General features: G+C 43.4%; 1 protein-coding gene across 2 annotated transcripts in view; it reads left to right on the top strand.

Moving 5' to 3' along the window:
• Positions 1-16020, top strand: part of SMG1 (SMG1 nonsense mediated mRNA decay associated PI3K related kinase) — a 70650-nt gene extending 54630 nt beyond the window's left edge. For both annotated transcript variants that reach the window (XM_082065014.1, XM_082065013.1), the window contains 17 exons: positions 369-541; positions 905-1184; positions 1907-2179; positions 3190-3424; positions 5489-5715; positions 6851-7001; positions 7093-7282; positions 7519-7988; positions 9395-9532; positions 10259-10411; positions 10746-10925; positions 11134-11361; positions 11802-12013; positions 12200-12306; positions 13016-13195; positions 13319-13425; positions 14774-16020. In XM_082065014.1, coding sequence (XP_081921140.1) covers positions 369-541; positions 905-1184; positions 1907-2179; positions 3190-3424; positions 5489-5715; positions 6851-7001; positions 7093-7282; positions 7519-7988; positions 9395-9532; positions 10259-10411; positions 10746-10925; positions 11134-11361; positions 11802-12013; positions 12200-12306; positions 13016-13195; positions 13319-13425; positions 14774-14851 — 3382 coding nt within the window. In that variant the 3' untranslated portion in view covers positions 14852-16020. The remainder of the gene's footprint in view (positions 1-368; positions 542-904; positions 1185-1906; positions 2180-3189; positions 3425-5488; positions 5716-6850; positions 7002-7092; positions 7283-7518; positions 7989-9394; positions 9533-10258; positions 10412-10745; positions 10926-11133; positions 11362-11801; positions 12014-12199; positions 12307-13015; positions 13196-13318; positions 13426-14773) is intronic.
• The last annotated feature ends 3062 nt before the right edge of the window (positions 16021-19082 follow it).

Below are 19082 nucleotides of genomic sequence, written 5' to 3'. Positions count from 1 at the left end.
AGTGCTGTTCATGTTCCATGCGTGACTCACAAGGCAAGAGACTGTCCCATCAAATTAATCCATGTAATGCAGCTGTGGATACATAGCACAGAATCTTTTCATCCAGGTTTCTAATTCTTTAAACTATTTTGCGACTTTATTTGAAATTGGTCAAGGATTCCAGAATTGCATGAATGTGCACACACGTTCATTATTTTGTAGGAAAACAGAATTCATTATTAACACAATATTGTTTGAGTTGCATGCAATTAGTGAGAACATGATCATTTTCTGGTCAACAAGGTAGTTGTATTGTTCAATAAGGCTTTGTATTCAATATAGTGAAGTATATGTAGCACTGACTTGATTCTGTGTCTTCAATGGTTCAGGTATTCTGAGCACACTCAGTTGCAGTCTCAGCAGAGAGCGGTGCAGGAGGCCATCCAGGTGAAGCTGAACGAGTTTGAGCAGTGGATATCGCATTACCAAACGGCTTTCAGCAATTTAGAGGCAACGCAACTTGCAAGTCTCCTTCAAGAAATCAGCACACAAATGGACCTAGGTATAAATGGTATTTGTGGGGTTTTCAATGGTTTGAAGGTAACTACAATTTAATATCGGGCGGCTTTATGAGTATGCTCTACCTTAAAGGCATTGCCCTGTATATAATAAATGAAAAGGGCGATTTAGAGCACTTCAAGGCTTCTGTTCTAAGCTGCCTGAAGGAATGTCTGTCTTGTCCCAGCTCTGCACGAATTTGTTCTCTAACCTTGTGCTCAAAATTACCAGTATGAATGCTCAGTGCCTCCTTTATCACAGGTAAAAATGTTTTTGAGGGGATGTTAATGCTCAGTACCTGTATGCTATAAAATGTGTATGCTTCAGAGATGAGCAAAACTTAATTTTTCATCACCTTTCTTGAAAGGTCCCCCAAGTTACGTACCAGCAACAGCGTTTCTGCAGAATGCAGGCCAGGCACATCTCATCAGTCAGTGCGAGCAGCTGGAAGGCGAAGTCGGTGCTCTCCTGCAGCAGAGGAGATCCGTCTTACGGGGTTGTCTGGAGCAGTTGCACAACTACGCAACAGTAGCGCTGCAGTATCCCAAAGCCGTGTTCCAGAAGCACCGAATAGAGCAATGGAAGACCTGGATGGAAGAGCTCATCCGCAACATGACCATAGAGCGCTGCCAGGAGATCTTCAGGAAGTAAGTTGACAGAATAATGGGTTGTTTGAAGAATTTCATTTTCAAGGTACTTCAAGATTTTAATTTTCCAATTAAAAGAAATACTTTTGCAAGGACCAAGACAAGATTAAGTTGTAATTCCAGAAGTTTAAAGAAAAAGATAAAAAACTGCTTTAAAAATCCTGTTCCAGAGTTTGACCCATGTACTGTAAAAAGGAAACCAAGTACCATTGCCCTGTAGTGAACAAATGAAGATCCCTGTTTGTGGCTATAGGGTAGTGAGATTTTGGGGTTTTAGCAACTTCCAGTATTTAAAAATTACTTAAGTCCACTAAAGTTTGTTTTTTTTAGTTATCTTAAAAGCAGATTTTCAAGCAAGTATTTTTTTGTTCTTTTTCCTCTACAGTCAGGCTGTTTCAGCATTACTACTGCCTGGCTTACAGGGTCTAGATTGTATTTAAGAGTTTACACTTGAACATGTTTCCTTCCTATTTCTTGTCTTCTATTTATTGTTTGCCTCAAGGGCTACTGATTGTCTTCTGTCCTTGCAAATGGTTATGAAATATGGTGCATTCTTGGACTTAATGTGAGTGTGTTTGGCATAGGCAGCAAGTGCTGTGGGATTCCAGAGGTGATGTGGGATCTGTTCAAATGGGGAGTTATTTTTCCTACCTGCAGAGCAGGATGCAATTTGCTAGATCTTGAGAAAGGGAGCGTTTTGTCTTTGAACTTTTGCTTTACAGGTATGAAATGCAATACGCTCCTCAACCACCGCCAAGTATGTGCCAGTTCATAACCGCTACAGAGATGACTCTCCAGCGCTACGCAGCAGATATCAATAACAGACTGATCAGGCAGGTGGAGCGTTTGAAACAGGAGGCGGTTACTGTACCTGTTTGCGAAGAGCAGCTGAAGGAAATTGAGCGGTGCATAAAGGTTTTCCTCCATGAGAACGGAGAGGAGGGCTCGCTGAGCTTGGCCAGCGTGATCATCTCTGCTCTTTGTACGCTAACGAGGTGAGTTGCCTCTCAGGAAATTGGTTTGCATGTGCTTATGTTTGAGACGGCATTAAAGGGATGTTCAAGGGACATGATGATGTGGAGAATGCGAGAGCAGACAGGTTGTCCAACTGTCCCGTCCCACCAGGTGAGATTTGGGCTAACTGAACACTCTGTGCATTAACACAAAGTGATGACGATCCCCTGAGAAGTTCAATTAAATAATGAATTTGCTAAAAACACTCAGCGGAATTACAGTGAACAGTGGATTGGCAAAAGTTCGTAACTTTATCATAAAAACTTAGCAAGGCTTTAACAACAAAATTCATGAGATGTTACTCTTACGTACCCAGAATAAAGTTAGAAAGAGAGAGAGAGAGTGGAAAAGCAGACAGATAGGTAAGATATCAGAAGAAAAAGTAAAATCTCAGCACTCCAGTGTTCTCTGTAGTTGTCTTGGTGATGGGTGCAAAACTTCATTAATGCTGCGGAGCGCACACTCAAACACACACGCAAAACAAAAACAGACTCCAAAGAGTCCCAAGTGAGGAGGTTTTATAACCCAGTCCCTTTGCATGTGAGACAGGAGAGGGACGGCTCGTCTCCTCCCTCTGCTTGCTCTTGATGCTAATTAGGATCATTCCAGAAATTAATTGGTGGTCAAGAAATTAGAGGGATGGTCCCAGCACTGACCAGAAGTGAGTTGGTTTGTGTATTCGTGGTAGCTGGTGGTTTGTGATTTCTCTTAGCGGTTCATTGTCCACTGGATGACCCATCTTGGTCATCCCAATTAACTGAGACCTTTTTAGAAGCAACGCTGTTAATTACCTTTATTTCCAAAATGTTCATTTGTTAAAGACCTTGCGGGGAAAATATAGTGTCTGCCTTCACAGCCACCTATCATTGTCTGCCCAAAGTTGCAAACTCCAGCTGTTTAAGGCATAAACATGCACCATTATTGAGTCCTTTGTTTTGTGAAGGGTGGGGGGTGCTTGGGGCTGCCACACTGACCGTTGTAACTCGTCCAGGCGCAATCTGATGATGGAGGGTGCAGCATCTAGTGCTGGGGAGCAGCTGGTTGATCTGACCTCGAGAGATGGAGCCTGGTTCTTGGAGGAGCTCTGCAGCATGAGCGGGAACGTGACGTGCCTCGTGCAGCTGCTGAAGCAGTGTCACCTCGTACCCCAGGACCTGGACATTCCCAACCCGCTCGAAGCGTCGGAAGCTGTTCACTTAGCTAATGGCGTATATATCTCACTTCAGGTGAGACTGGCTTTTATGTTACCTTTTCTTTCCTCATCCCCAACCTTCCAAGGTTTAGCTAAGCCATTCTTAAAAGCATCTTCCTTTAACAGCTAAATGTTTGCATATGATGCTGCCAAGAGCTTTTTTTTTTTTTTTATTGGACCTTAGTCTTGGTTCCCATATTTGGCTGAGCTGAACAGGCATTTACTGCTGTCGTTTACATTTTTATTGCTTGAAAGAAACCGTTTTGATCTGTACACGACAAAGAGTAACATCTGCTGCCAAGTAACCATGAGAAAGAATCACAGAATGGACTGGGTTGGAAAAGCCCTCAGAGATCATCCAGTCCAACCCTTGGTCCAACTCCAGTCCATTCACTAGATCATGGCACTAAGTGCCATGTCCAATCTCATTTTAAAACCCTCCAGGGCCGGTGAGTCCAGCACCTCCCTGGGCAGCCATTCCAATGCCTGACCACTCGCTGCACAGAATTGCTTTCTAATCTCCAGCCTCAATTTCCCCTGGCAGAGTTGAAGCCCATGGCCCCTTGTCCTATTGCTGATGCCTGGGAGAAGAACCCAATCCCCACCTGGCTAGAACTGCCCTTCAGGTAGTTCTAGAGAGTGCTGAGCTCAGCTCTAAGGCTCCTCTTCTCCAGACTAAACAAGCCCAGCTCCCTCAGCCTCTCCCCATAGGGCTTGTGTTCAAGTCCCTTCACCAGTCTTGTTGCTCTTCTCTGGACCCGCTCCAGCACTTCAATCTCTTTCCTGACCTGAGGGCCAAGAACTGAACACAATACTCCAGGTGTGGCCTCCCCAGTGCAGAGCACAGGGGAAGGATCACTGCCCTTGGCCTGCTGACCACACTAGTTTGGATACAGGACAGGATACCATTGGCCTTCTTGGCCACCTGGGCACACTGTTGGATCAGAAGTTAGGATCAGATTTATAGGCACACCGCTTCGTGTCTTGCTTTCATTCTTCTATTCTGACAGTCCAGAATAACTTTCAAACTCTTTAATCTGCACTTGTTCTGTTCTCTTCTCCTGTTAAACCTTACTTATTTTCACCTGAAACAAGCAGTTTGAAACAAATTCTGAAAACCTGTTTTACAGGCCCATATCTCAGAGACAGGGGAGGAGAAAAATGTATTTATAATGTTGTGTTCTAAAAATGTTTTCACTGTAATAAAACAAAACCAAACATTAGCAGGAGCTCGACTGAAATATCTGCTGAAAACTGAGGTGGTTTATAAACTGTGGCTGGTGTGAAGCGCTTTTTGAGGGTTTTCGTTCCACTGCTTTGTATTTGAGAAAGGTTGTCCTGCCAACATGTGTGAGCACATTGAGATTTTCATCACTTTTTCTTTGCTCTTCAAAGTATTAACACTTCAGAAATGTTTCAAAAACGGGCATGTAATTTAATTGCATTGCAGCCAAGATCTTTCACCTGCATGTGTTGTCCTCCCTGTGAGCTCCCGGCTGAGATGTGTATGAGCAGCCAAGATAACGAATGTTTTTGGTGTGTCTTGTCTCATTTTGGAGATGGAGCGCATTGGTTGGTTCTCTCTGTAGCTGCCTTTAGCCCTCTGATGCGTTCTGCTCGAGGAAAATTGCTTCATGCCACTTAAGGTACTGTTTCTCTTACCCGCATCGATTTCTGTGGCATGAGTAGGACTCTCACAAAATATTGACTATCTGGCAAGATTTTAATTCTTTTCCTTTGCCAAGTCTGGTTAGCAAATCATAAATACAGTAAAGAATGTAACTCATAGTTACACAATGGAGAAGAAAAGCTACGTAACCAGATGAAATTGGTTGGCAAAGTGTGGTCTGTACCACTGATGCTCTGGGAGGTGCTGCTGCTGAGGCACTTTGACATTGTGCAAATGTCAAACCTCTGGGTTTGTACAGGGTTTAATGTCTTCCTGATTTCTTGAAATTAAAAAAAAATACTAGGTTTTGACCCTTGACTGACCACCATCATGTTACCATTGTGTGGTGTGATACTACATTGAGAAAGTTGTTTTGTGTAATACTTTCTGAGAGAGGAAAATTTATTATGTTTTCATCTTTCCCAACAGGAATTGAACTCAAACTTCCGACAGATCATTTTCCCAGAAGCACTGAGGTGCTTAATGAAAGGAGAGTATACTTTGGAAAGTATGCTCCACGAATTGGATAATCTTATTGAGCAAACAACCGATGGGGTCCCTCTGCAAACACTGGTTGAATCTCTTCAAGCCTACTTGCGAAATGCTGCCATGGGGCTGGAGGAGGAAACACACACTCACTACATTGATGTCGCGAGGTAAATCGCCTATTGTGGTAGTTCAGATACGGGAGAATGAAGGCTGCAAAACATTAATTTGACTAAATTTTATTATTTGTTTAATGTACGGGCTTCTCTTGCCCTCTGTAAGCAGAGGCAATGCCTGCGCTTGTTTCTTCTCTGTGTGTTTGTGCGTTTATGCACATGCATACATAGAAATACAGAGCTATGGCAATTTACATGTGCTTAAAGCTGACTTTCGGTAATCAGCTTTTTTCAAGTTACATAGTTGTGATTTTTCTCTTTGAAGTTTAAGGGATGCTAAGAATGGGAACCAGTGTGTTAGTTGGTGGGAAGAACCTGTGAAAGGAAGAGCTTGTAACCGTGGTGCTCCTCTCGTCAGGAGGTTTGGTGCAGCTTTTGCATAATGAATCAGTGACTTGGTATAAGAAATATATATATCTATAAAGAAAAAACCCTACAAACAGACAATATTCCAATGTTTCAGAATGTTCCTGCAGAGCAAATGTGATCGTGCTGCTTCCGTTGAGCCAGTGACGGTCCCGTGGGATAGGGAAGGCTGCTGGACCAGTAGCAAACAACTTGGTGTTTTTCTGTTGGGTTAATTTTCTTCCAGGTTCACCCATTGGCACGCCTGCTCAGCCTGTTGGTTGAGGGTCAGAAGTGCTGGGAGGGAGAGGATAACACCGCTCTTTCAGGAGCGGCACAGTGTTAAACCATCTCAGCCGTACCCCGAGACCTCGTCCTCTGCCTTTCTACCCTGTAATCCATTCACCCAATTATATGTGTATACTATAAAACCACTACTTGGTTCTCAGGGAAGGAAAGGTGGTATTTACATCACTCACTATTCATAACTTGTTTTACCATGCTCATAAACAGTACGGTCTATATCCTCTACCTGTATTTTAAGTCAGTTTTGTATCTGGTCCTTTAATCCCACCCCATCTCTTCGGTATCCTTGGCCGTTCATATGAGAGCAGCACAAGGGCTCACGTGGGAAGTAGGGCAAGGGGTTAAGAAGAGCCTGCAAAACTTTGACCTTCTTCAGATGCAGCTTAATTCCAGTCTGTTCTAGTTGTGGGATCAATCAGTTTAAGAAAATCCTATTTATTTCTTGTAGACTTAAACAAAAACATGTATTTTTTTTAAGAGTACTTCATGCTCAGTATGGTGAGCTGATTCAGCCAAGAAATGGTTCAGTTGATGAAACCCCCAAGATGTCAGCTGGTCAGATGCTTTTGGTGGCCTTTGATGGAATGTTTGCTCAAGTGGAAACTGCGTTTGGTTTATTGATTGAAAAGGTATGGATTTCTTCTTACTGGAGTCCTCTTTGAGTCAGGAATATGAAAGTTTATAAAAACAAGACTAATTTATTGCCTTTTCATCGCTCAGTTAAACAAGATGGAGATACCTGTTGCTTGGCGTAAGATTGACATAATTAGGGAAGCCCGCAGCACCCAAGTGAACTTCTTTGATGATGACAATAATCGCCAAGTTCTAGAGGAAATTTTCTTTCTGAAGAGACTGCAAACAATTAAAGAATTTTTCAGGCTCTGTGGTACCTTTTCTAAAACACTGTCAGGTAAATAAATGTTATCAAATGTTCAGTATTGCCTTGTCCCCTTCTCGTCCTGTGCCCTGTTGAGAAGGATGTATAAATGGTCACTTTTACTGTAACTTACCCTTTATATCTGGCAAGTGTGCATGGATTAAAAATTAATCCCTGCAATCTAGCTGTATTTCGAAGTCAGATAATATTCTCCTAGATGCATCAATTGTTTTGTTTATAACAAAAATACTATCTCGTTCCTTTCAAAGGGATCAGTTCACTTGAAGACCAGAACGCGGTGAATGGACCTGTGCAAATCGTCAACGTCAAAGCCCTTTACAGAAACTCTTGTTTCAGTGAAGACCAAATGGCCAAACCAATCAAGGCTTTTACAGCTGACTTTGTGAGGCAGCTTTTAATTGGCCTTCCCAATCAAGCTTTGGGACTGACCTTGTGTAGTTTCATCAGCGCTTTGGGTGTTGATATCATTGCTCAGGTAGAGGCTAAAGACTTTGGGGCAGAAAGCAAGGTTTCGGTGGACGACCTGTGCAAGAAAGCCGTGGAGCACAACATCCAGATTGGCAAGTTCTCGCAGCTGGTGATGAACAGAGCGACGGTGTTGGCCAGTTCCTACGACACCGCCTGGAAGAAGCACGATCTGGTGCGCAGGCTGGAAACCAGCATTTCGTCCTGCAAGACCAGTCTGCAGAGAGTGCAGCTGCACATCGCCATGTTCCAGGTAAAACACGCCTTCCTCCACTCCAGCTCGTGTCTCCGGAAAGTGAGCTCTGGTTACTGGGGCTGAGCACAGCTAGAACTTGGTATTTTCACAGAATGTCAGGGACGGGAAGGTACCTGGAAAGCTCATCCAGTGCAATCCCCCCATGGAGCAGGAACACCCAGATGAGATTACACAGGAAGGTGTCCAGGCGGGTTGCAATGTCTGCACAGAAGGAGACTCCACAACCCCCCTGGGCAGCCTGGGCCAGGCTCTGACACCCTCACCGGGAACAAGTTTCTTCTCATCTTTCAGTGGAACCTCCTGTGTTCCAGTTTGCACCCATTGCCCCTTGTCCTGTCACTGGTTGTCACCAGAAGAGCCTGGCTCCATCCTCCTGACACTCCCCCTTTCCATATTGATCCCCAGGAATGAGTCCCCCCTCAGTCTCCTCTTGTCCAGCTCCAGAGCCCCAGCTCCCTCAGCCTTTCCTCCCACGGGAGATGCTCCACTCCCTTCAGCATCTTTGTTGCCCTAATTTTGTTCTAAATTATTCTGTAAATACGTAAGGAAAAAAGTTACAGCTGGCTTCTTTTGCAGACTGACTGCTTTATAAGATGCAAATGTAACTATGTTTAAATACTTTTTCAAGGCAATACATGTAATTTTTAACCATTTAACTATTTTTAACCATTTTAACCATTTTTAACCATTAACCATTAAAAAAGAAGTCTTTCACTGGCTTTCTTACTAGCAATGTTGTCCCATTCTCCCCCTTTTATCAAACAGACTAAGACTAAAGGAGGAGATTCCTTGGAGCAGAATCTGCATTACTGAATGTCGTCTTGTACCTTTACTTCCAAGTTTTAATGCATTAACTGTCCCCTTGCTCCACTGTTTGCCTTCTGAAAAAATATAAATAGCAGAACTATCAATCCTGAAAATGTTCTACTGAGGCTTTAGATAAACACCCGCATGCACCTTGAGCTGGATCCAGCTGGGTTGTAGCACCACTGCTCTTTATTTTGTAGTGATTTGTAGACCCAGGGTACAGGTTTTCCTCATGGCAATTCATAAAGCGTTTCACAGACCAGGGAGCAAAGTTGTCTTGGGTTTAGTGCGTCACAAATGAATTGTTTCTGAATATTTATGGGTTTTTTAGATAGAGGAAATGTGTGTAAATCACGTCTAGGAGGTTAATGACTGATTAGCAGTATAAATATCCAAGCCAGAAAAACAGTTTACAGCTACTTATATAACTTAACGCTCTCTAATAATTTAGAACTCAGTGTGCTGGTATCATCTGACACAATTTTAAAATGCCCTTACTTAGAAAGTGTACAGAGGACTAGAATTGCTGTTTGTGAAGCGAAGTACTTTGTGCTGAGCAATATTGGTAATCAAGCATTTCTGGTGTTTTTCTGCAGTGGCAACACGAAGATCTCCTCATCAGCCGCCCACAGGCCATCTCGGTCACTCCTCCGCCTCGCTCTGCCATTCTAGCCAGCATGAAAAAGAAGCTCCACACGCTCAGTCAGATTGAAGCTTCAATCGCGACGGTGCAGGTACTGCTGGTTGGGAGCTTCGTTCAGCGCTTCATTGGAGAGTGACTCCAGCACAAACCCCAGAATTCTCTGCCACCTCCACATTATCTTCTCTCTTGCTTCTGTTCTTTAAGCTGGTCTGACTTAGATCATCCTTCCTGCCATTTTACCAGCTCAGTGTCTGATGGTCCCTGTGTAGATCTGGGCAAATCAGTTTTTCTCTTTATTGAGGCTTCTGTGTGCTGGGCTTCATTCAGCTTTTTAGAATTTTGGCTATCAGTAATATAGAGTGTTTAATTGTTTAAAATAAATACTGCTTAGCTTCTTGAATTTTAATTTTCTTTTCATTTTTTAAGGTATGCTTGTAATTTTTTGAAGGTTATTTGTAAAAATAATTCAGGACTCCTATGCTTTTGTATCATTTTTATTCTACCAATGCGATCCCCTTACTTTTGTGTTTCCATGTGTGTGGGGTTTTGTTTCTGTTTTCTGGTGGGTTAAAGTCTGGACAGCTGACTTTATTTGCATAACAATCAAATCCAGTTGTGATGTGTGCTGAATATAAACCTTTAAACAGCACAAGCTGACATTTGTCACTTATGTACACCACATTATTTTATATATATGAGTGTAACAATGTGTCTGCATGTGTTATATATTTTAATTTTTAAATTAGGCTTAGGATGATACGTATCAATATGCATTATCTGTTTTGGTTTTTGTTTTGGTTTTTCTTCCCCAATGCAGGAGAAACTGGCAGCACTTGAAGCAAGTATTGAGCAGCGTTTAAAATGGGCGGGAGGTGCTAATCCGGCACTGGCACCAGTCTTGCAAGATTTTGATGCCACTATTGCTGAAAGAAGAAACCTTGTACTGAAAGAAAGTCAAAGAGCAAGTCAGGTACTCTGGAATACATCAATATAGTGACTTGCTAAGCGTGTTCACTTTTATTTCCTACTTGAGTTTTACATGGAAGATATTTTTCCTCCTCGGCATCTAAAGAGCAAACGTAGCAAACTAAATACTACTGGGAGTCCCACTTGAGAAGCAATGCGAATAATCTCTGGGCGAATTGCTGCAGGGCTGGCTGACCCTGGAATGGTAGTGCTGCTGGAACAGAGCAGCTTTACTGCGGGATTTAAAATTCTCCCTTTGAAAGACATGAAACAAATGCAGTTTGTGTAATAGACACTTTAGTTGGAATAACTTTTCACGCTCTTGCTTTCATTTTCAGGTCACTTTCCTCTGCAGTAATATAATTCATTTCGAAAGTTTACGTACTAGAACAGCAGAAGCCTTAAATCTTGATGCTGCATTATTTGAACTTCTCAAACGCTGCCAACAAATGTGCTCATTCGCGTCTCAGTTCAACAGTTCGGTGTCTGAGCTGGAGCTTCGCCTGCTGCAGAGAGTGGTGAGTGACGGCCAGAGCAAAACACGGAACGTGACACAATCATGAGTTCTCCGTTTTGTCTTTCATTCTAAATCAATGTTATGTGTACCTTCTAATGGGCTGTGGATTACAGAGTTTATTCCATCCACTGCTAAACATTTGGCAGCAGCATCTATGCAGTAATTGAATTTTCTCTCTGGATGCAGGTCAAAAATGTTTGTCATTTTAGGGCACTGGTCTCGAACATCCTATTGGCAGCTCCGAATGGCTCCACTCGGCTCACAAGCAGCTGACCCAGGAAATCTCGACCCAGAGAACGGTACAAACGGAAAGAGAACAGCAAATAGAGACCGTTTGTGAAACCATTCAGAATCTGGTGGATAGTATTAAAACTGTGCTCACGGGTCATAACAGGCAACTTGGAGATGTCAAACATCTACTGAAAGCTATGGCGAAGGTAAGCCTGGAACTTGAGTGCATTTATTGCTCCAGACCATGTCAGCGCAGTTTATAGTTGCCATGTGCTTTTTAAAGTATCGGGAAACAGGAAAATGTGATCATGTATATGGAGCTCAAGACCTGAATTCTTAGAGATTAAATGAAGTTGATAAAGCTTTATTTTAAGACTTAGGCTAATCAGGCTTTGGTTCAATTAAACCTTTTTTCTCTTTTGGCAGTTGAAAGATTCTGTGTGTTTACAAATCCTTTTGGTTTTTAATCAGTAAAACATTTGATCTTTTTCAAATTGATTTTCTTGAAATGTAATTAATGAAAATTCTGGTCATTTGCAGTCAAATGACACAGTGAGGGGCTGAAAAGGCCAGGAAATGCTCATCTTTATTCTCTTAGCCAAAATATGCATCATAGAGTTAACTTTTTTGCACATCTTTGTTACAGGATGAAGAAGCAGCTTTGGCAGATGGTGAAGATGTTCCTTATGAGAACAGTGTTAGGCAGTTCTTGGGCGAATATAAATCGTGGCAAGATAATATTCAGACAGTTTTGTTTACATTAGTTCAGGTTATGGGTCAAGTCCGCAGTCAGGAACATGTCGAAATGCTGCAGGAAATAACTCCCACCTTGAAAGAACTGAAAACGCAGAGCCAAAGGTGAGCAATCGCCGTCTCTTAGGTGACGGCTTTTGCTTCTCTACTTGCACGTGACAGAAACGGAGCGTGGGGTTTGCTTTGAATGCACAAATCCTTGTGCAAAATTTGCCTCAAAGCTTTCATTTTTGAGTTTTCACTAAGTCAGGTAGTTGCATGAATATTTATCGACTCCATTGTGTTTCCCAGTGTCTACAATAATCTGGTGGGTTTTGCATCACCCTTAGTCACGGATACATCAAACGAGTGCTCAAGCCCAACATCAGCTGCTCCGTATCAGCCAACCTTCGCTGCAGGTAACGCTTGGCAAAGTACAAGCATTAAAACATCAGGAATATAGATTAGAGATGGGATTGGAACTTTTCGTTACACTTTGAAGTGCAGACAACCTCTGTAAGGTTAGAAAAGCCCGTGAGGTTAAATTGGTTCAGTGTCCAGTACTGAGTGACTGCTTGGTCACGGTCTGGGTTCATCCCACAGACACGGCACGTTGTCACGTACGTCAATTGAACTGTCATTTCTCTTGAAGCTAGTATTAAAATTATGGTGGCTTCAGAATCCTGAAACTCTACAAATGCATTTATGTTGGCAATGTTTTCATTATTTTGCAGTTAAAAACATGAATAAAGTTTCTCCTGAGCATGGATTCCTTTCTCCTTAAAGGATTATTCTACTCTGTATTTGGACTAAGTGCAGGTTCCTGATTTCTGTCATGTACAAGATTTGTGTTTTATAACTGCCATACGCAATGATAGAACTCGAGGTTAAGAGAGCCCATAAAAATTTGCATTATTTAAATAAATGCTTTGCAATGGAACAAAGCCTCTTGTTTATCAAGTGAAAGAAATCGCATAACAGAGTGAAGAGGCAAGAACTGGTGCAGAGTTTAAAATGCTTTTATCTGAGGGGTTGATAGCTGCATTTGATACACATTTAATGGTGCTTTTCTTGCATCTATAATGTATTATTTTGAATACTCGAAGTGCCTTTGAACTTTCCTTACAGCTGTACGTAGCAATACGGGGCAGAAAACTCAGCCAGAGGTGATGTCACAGAATGCAAGAAAGCTAATTCAGAAAAATCTTGCCACGTCAGCAGATACTCCTCCCAGCACAGTCCCGGGAACTGGCAAAAGTGTCGCCTGTAGTCCCAAAAAGACAGCCAGGGACCCTAAAACGGGAAAAGGTAAATACAGGGCTTAAAACCAAACCAAGTTCCCCAAACAACCAAAACTAACAACCACGACAAACCCCGAAACACCTCAGTGCAGGAACGGAAAATCAAATTGATTTTATTTTGTACCTTTAGCCGTGCAGGAAAGGAATTCATATGCAGTTAGCGTGTGGAAGCGGGTCAAAGCCAAGCTGGAGGGCCGAGATGTGGATCCCAACAGGAGAATGTCTGTTGCTGAACAGGTGAGTTGGCAGCAGGGATGTTCCAGTTAAATACGTGGCAGTTGATGCGTGTGTGTGTGTGTGTGTGTGTGTGTGTGTGTGTGTGTGTGTGTGTGTGCAGGTTCGCCTGAAAGACCAAAATCCTGGTGTGAACGGGGATCCCTCTGGACGGGGGATTTATTTCCAACGCAAAGCAAGGTGTGCTGCTGCATTGGGGTTTTTAGCAAATGTTTTTGTTTCCTGTGCCATAGATTTACACAAACTCTTGAATCGGATAAAATGCCCTTTGTATATCAGTGAGGGAATGTTTGTTGGTATCCAGGGAGAACACGAGGTCTCTACATCTGCCAAAAGGATTAAACTTGGCCATGGCAACCAGTGTAACACAACCATGCTCCCATCTCTGGGAAACTGAGTCCGTGGGCCCAGATGTCCATGTAAATTGTAGAATTTGATGACCATTTCCAAGATAGGGGTTAGGAATTAGGTTGTAATATAAGTTAGGGAAAGGCCTGTTGGAGAGCAGTGTAGGGGAAAGGGACCTGGGCCCTTGTGGCCAGGAAGCCAATGGGACCTGGGGTGGGTTAGAAGGGGGTGGTCAGTAGGTCAGAGAGGTTCTCCTGCCCCTCTGCTCTGCCCTGGGGAGACCACACCTGGAATATTGTGTCCAGTTGTGGCCCCTCAGTTCCAGCAGGACAGGGAACTGCTGGAGAGAGTCCAGCGCAGCCACCAAGATGCTGCAGGGAGTGGAGCATCTCCCGTGTGAGGAAAGGCTGAGGGAGCTGGGGCTCTGGAGCTGGACAAGAGGAGACTGAGGGGGGACTCATTCATGGGGATCAATATGGAAAGGGGGAGTGTCAGGAGGGTGGAGCCAGGCTCTTCTGGTGACAACCAGTGACAGGACAAGGGGCAATGGGTGCAAACTGGAACACAGGAGGTTCCACTGAAAGATGAGAAGAAACTTGTTCGCGGTGAGGGTGGCAGAGCCTGGCCCAGGCTGCCCAGGGGGGTTGTGGAGTCTCCTTCTGTGCAGACATTGCAACCCGCCTGGACACCTTCCTGTGTAACCTCATCTGGGTGTTCCTGCTCCATGGGGGGATTGCACTGGATGAGCTTTCCAGGGCCCTTCAACCCCTGACACTCTGGGGTTCTGTGATTCTGTAAAGAGATGGCACATGATCTTTTTTTGCCCGTCCAGTACAAATTCTTACATGGACGACACAAAGCTGTGCAAGATTAAGGTTACAATTACTCTAGATTTTTTTTTCACTGAAGTTTTGTATTTGCAGGGGATGTTCAACAGTACATTTTAAGATCACTTTAAAAAAATGTCGCTTATTTTTAATCCCTTGTTTGACCTTCCTAATAGGTTGACTTTGTGATTAAGGAAGCAACTAATCTAGATAACTTGGCTCAGCTGTATGAAGGTTGGACTGCCTGGGTGTGAGCGGGGAGAGCGGATCGGTCTGGTTCAGCGAGGTCAGTTCCCACCAGAATCCACTCGGCCTCAGGCATCCGGAGCCGCACCACAGCCGGTGGTGATGCACACTGGGGCTTCATCTGAGGAAACCTAGGAAATCTCGGTGCACTGGGAAGTGAATCCTGCAGGATAGCTGCACTCAGGGATACGCTCAACACAATGGTCTGCAACCCCCGCCGTCAAGGGTGAACGCTCACCGCTTGAGCAACACGGTTTGTCTTTCTGCTACGGAAGAACTGCAAACGTGGCCGGGGGTTCGCTGCAGAAAGAAATCAGGATGCTACAAAACCGCAGAGTGATTTGGAACTCAATTCCACCTGACCCTGTGAACAATTCAGGAAAACACCGAACCCCGTTCAAAGAAAACCAGAAAAAATGGGGCCGTGAAGAAATCACAGCAAGGGAAGATTGGATGCATTGGGATTCGGGTCGCTCTTGTTGCGTGGCAACAGCGCTGGTCAGGTCGACCGGTTAGTACGGAAAAAGGCTACAAAATGTAAACTTCAGAAATGGACTGAAAGCAAAGAGCTGTACATCAGATATACACTGCATTGGAAGAACTTCTGAGATAGAAGAAAAAGCCTTTCTTCTCTTTCTTCTCTTCTCCCTTTGCTCTTTCCTTTCTTTCCTCCCTCCCAGCCTCTCCCAGCACCCTCCCCTCTTGGCTTATTCTTGTAGGTTAGGCGGTACTTCCAATATACTTTTGATTTCAATCCTTCTACTTCACGTTTTAGTCAAATTAACAAATTTTGTTTGGTAAATGAATTTTCCAAAAGCACTGAAAATATAGAACAACAATGAGTTTGGATGGTCAAACGCAAAATGTAATTTTGGTTCTTTTCCGGTCATTTCTGTAATTCTATTATGTACAGTTTCTCAAAATTGTCACTGTGCATTTAAAAGTAATGAATCCTACAGGCATTTGATTTAATGTGCACTTCCCTCTGCTTGCAGTGTACACTTTTTTGTAACTCAAATTCTCCCTCCAGTCGCATTCTACTGTGATGGCTGTAGTTTCTTTCGTACGACGTAGCTAATCCAATGTAACCTTTACCTTTTTAAAAACCAGGATAGAGTATCTCGTAGAGTTTTACATTGTTGATGACAGATAAACAATAAAGTGACGTTCTGGTGGAGGCAGAGTGATACGCTTTTTGCTTCACCTTCCTAATCCTTTGAGTTTCCACTTGTAAATGATAGCGCTTCAGTTCACGGGGTATACGTGTCATCCAAGAAATGAAGAACTCTCCAGTTTTTGTTCAGCTAGATCTATAAAGATTTCTGCAAAGTCACTTTCCTTTGACATATTATTTCCATAGGCCCTTCAATGAGAGCAAGTTTTCTACCAAGGTTTTTTGGTTTTAATCAATTCTGCAGTTAAACTGTCATTGTGGTCAGAAAAGTCTCTCTAAAAATGGCGTCTTCTTACTTAAATCTGTCCTGCTTGTCTGTCGGTTGTCTAAAAGACTTCTGGCTTCCTTCTTACACCTTTAGGAAAAGGCAGCTCCTTTTCTTATAGCAAGTAAAGGTAACACAGTTCAGTTACGACTCCAGAGCTAAAGCAGAACGGCAGGCTGGCGCTCCCAGCCCAGAGCCCTTTGTGTAGCTGTGGGTGAAGAGTTTCTCTCTTGTGAGCTTGCTGAATTCCTTCTGCACAGCTGCTGGAAAGCGACAGCCCTGGGAAGATCCTTTTATGCCATTTGATTCGCTTTTCAGAGTCAAAACACACTTTAAATATGGTGGTTTATTTTTTTCAATCAAAATGTAAGTATTAAAGGATTTGTGCCGAGCTCACTGCTGGCATTGAATTCGTTTAACAGGATGGATTCGCAGCAGTTCATCTGAGCAGAAAGCTTGGCCGGGAACTTTCAGATAACATAAATTAACCCAGGCGTAAGTAATAAAGGAGCGTGCGTTATTGTCAGTGTTTGCACTGCGCTCGCTGCTCTGCCTCCTCTGTAGCTCTTCAATTCACTTTCTCCTCCGTTGCCAGTTTTCCATGGACATGCACTTAGTCTAAGGATTTTCAACAGAGAAACAGCCCTTTTTGTGTTCTGATGGCCTGATTGGGGCTGTCACAGATATATATCAAATGATAGCGCGCAGATGCGTTCGGCTGCTGGGGATGGTGCGGTGAAGAACGCGACACCTGGTCTTTTTCCTCCAGTTCAAAACAACGGCATGGAAGGATCCCTGTGGAGTTCTGTAGGAAGGAGGGTGTGTTATTCCTGCTGTTCTTTTTCTTGGAAGCTGGGGGGGACGGGAGGGGCAATGCACTCACCTGTGGCTCATGTATTATACCTCTGCTCTCCCAAAATGAAACACTTGTGTGGAGATGGGTTCTTACTGCGTCATTTAATAAAGTCTTCAAAAATCTCTAGATCTGTATTCAGCATTTCCTTGTATGCAAAACTACTTGTAAAAATCACTGGGGAGAACAAAGCGCTTAATACAAACATACAAAACAAACCCATAATGGAGCAGGATTCTTAAAGCTGCATGTTGGCTGTGGAGGGGACGGCTGGTGCGCTCGGGACTCAGCGGGACTGTCGGCTTGTGTTTGCTGGCGCGTTTTTCTTCCTAAATGTTGACAATGTGACAAATTGGCTCAGACTTGGTTTAACTAGAGAGAGTGTAGAGGAGGGAACAGAGATGGTGAGGGGCTGGAGCACAAGTGTGATGGGAGCGGCTGAGGGACCTGGGGGGTTCAGCTGGAGAACAGGAGCTGAGGGGAGACCTTCTGATCTCTGAACTGCCTGAAAGGAGCTTGGAGCCAGGGGGGTCGGGCTCTGCTCCCCGGGAACAAGCGCCAGGAGCAGAGGAAATGGCCTCAAGTTGCGCCAGGGGAGGTTGAGGTTGGATCTGGGGAACAATTTCTTCCCCAAAGGGCTGTGGGGCATTGGAACAGGCTGCCCAGGGCAGTGCTGGAGTCACCATCCCTGGAGGGTTGGACAGACGGACATGAGGTTCTCAGGACATGGGGCAGTGCTGGGGTGGGCTGTGGTTGGACTCGATGATCCTGAGGGTCTCTTCCAGCCAAAATGATTCTATGATTCCAACTTAAAATGCAGATTCTGTGCGTGCACCTTGCATGTTAAATAAGGCTGCATTATCAGCAGATAATGCGTTTCTTATTAAGACAAAGAGTACGCTCACAGTTCTGCGCTGTTCCCGTCCTGCTGGCTGGGATGCCCTTGGCCCTTCGCCTCCCTCCTGTGCAACCATCAGCTCTGCCAAACGGCTCCAATCGCGTCATTAACGCTGCTCTACATTACCTTGGTGGAATAACGGCAGTGCCAAGTTAATATAGCTGACATTGAAATTACAACAGACATGTACAGTTTGCTTCTTTCTTTTTTTTAGTACGTTAAAGATGCTTGATATTTCTCCTTCACAACATCTAGTTTTGCCCTTAGTGATTGGTGGATTTAAGTGGTAATATATTTTGTCTGTAATTTTTCAGATCTCTGTAAAGACTCAGGTCTCCCATATAAATCAGATATTCCTTGGATTTGAGAGCATTAGTTTTCCAAGGGAAAATGCATTAGATTTCTATTTTTTAAAAAAAGCTTCATTTTTCTAAGCCAAGGTTATTGTGCTTCAATTATTCATCCATGTGTTCTGTGCCTGGTGTGTTTGAACAACCTGTTTTAACACACTCGGGTGCTTCACACGTTTATTTGCCTTTTTTTCTAAGTTTTTCCTAAAATGGGTAAACAAGCCCTTTTTTATGCATTGAAGAGCAGGAAAAAAGTTTAAAAGTTGACACTTGCCATCCTTTTTCTTTCTTGACACAATACCCCATTATAACATCCATGTATGTTTTTGTTCTTCAGTGAAAAATAGTTATTCGGCAATAAACTGTTCATGTTTTAGTTAGAGCATTGCAGTAAAAATACAGATATTACATAAAACTACTGTTGTAAATAACTGATTAGAGCAATTTGGCCACCCATCAGCCTGATTTTTTTATTAATAGCGTAAGAAGAAAGTTTGTGATGCATTTGTTGTGTTGGGTATAATGGATGCGCGGAGGCTCAGCACGTCGAATTTGTGTCTCTGTCCTAAGTGCACGGAGCAATTAAACTCCTCCTTTCACTTTGAAGTTAGTTTGGGCATTTAATTTTCTATACGTCCGCTAAGAGAGAATAATCTCAGTGTAGGAAGCATGTGTCATACACTGAAGTGCAGAGAACCG

This window comes from Streptopelia decaocto (genome assembly GCF_964273445.1).
Source record: "Streptopelia decaocto genome assembly, chromosome: 13".
Classification (NCBI taxonomy): Eukaryota; Metazoa; Chordata; class Aves; order Columbiformes; family Columbidae; genus Streptopelia; species Streptopelia decaocto.
This window is presented reverse-complemented; position numbering and strand designations above follow the sequence as displayed.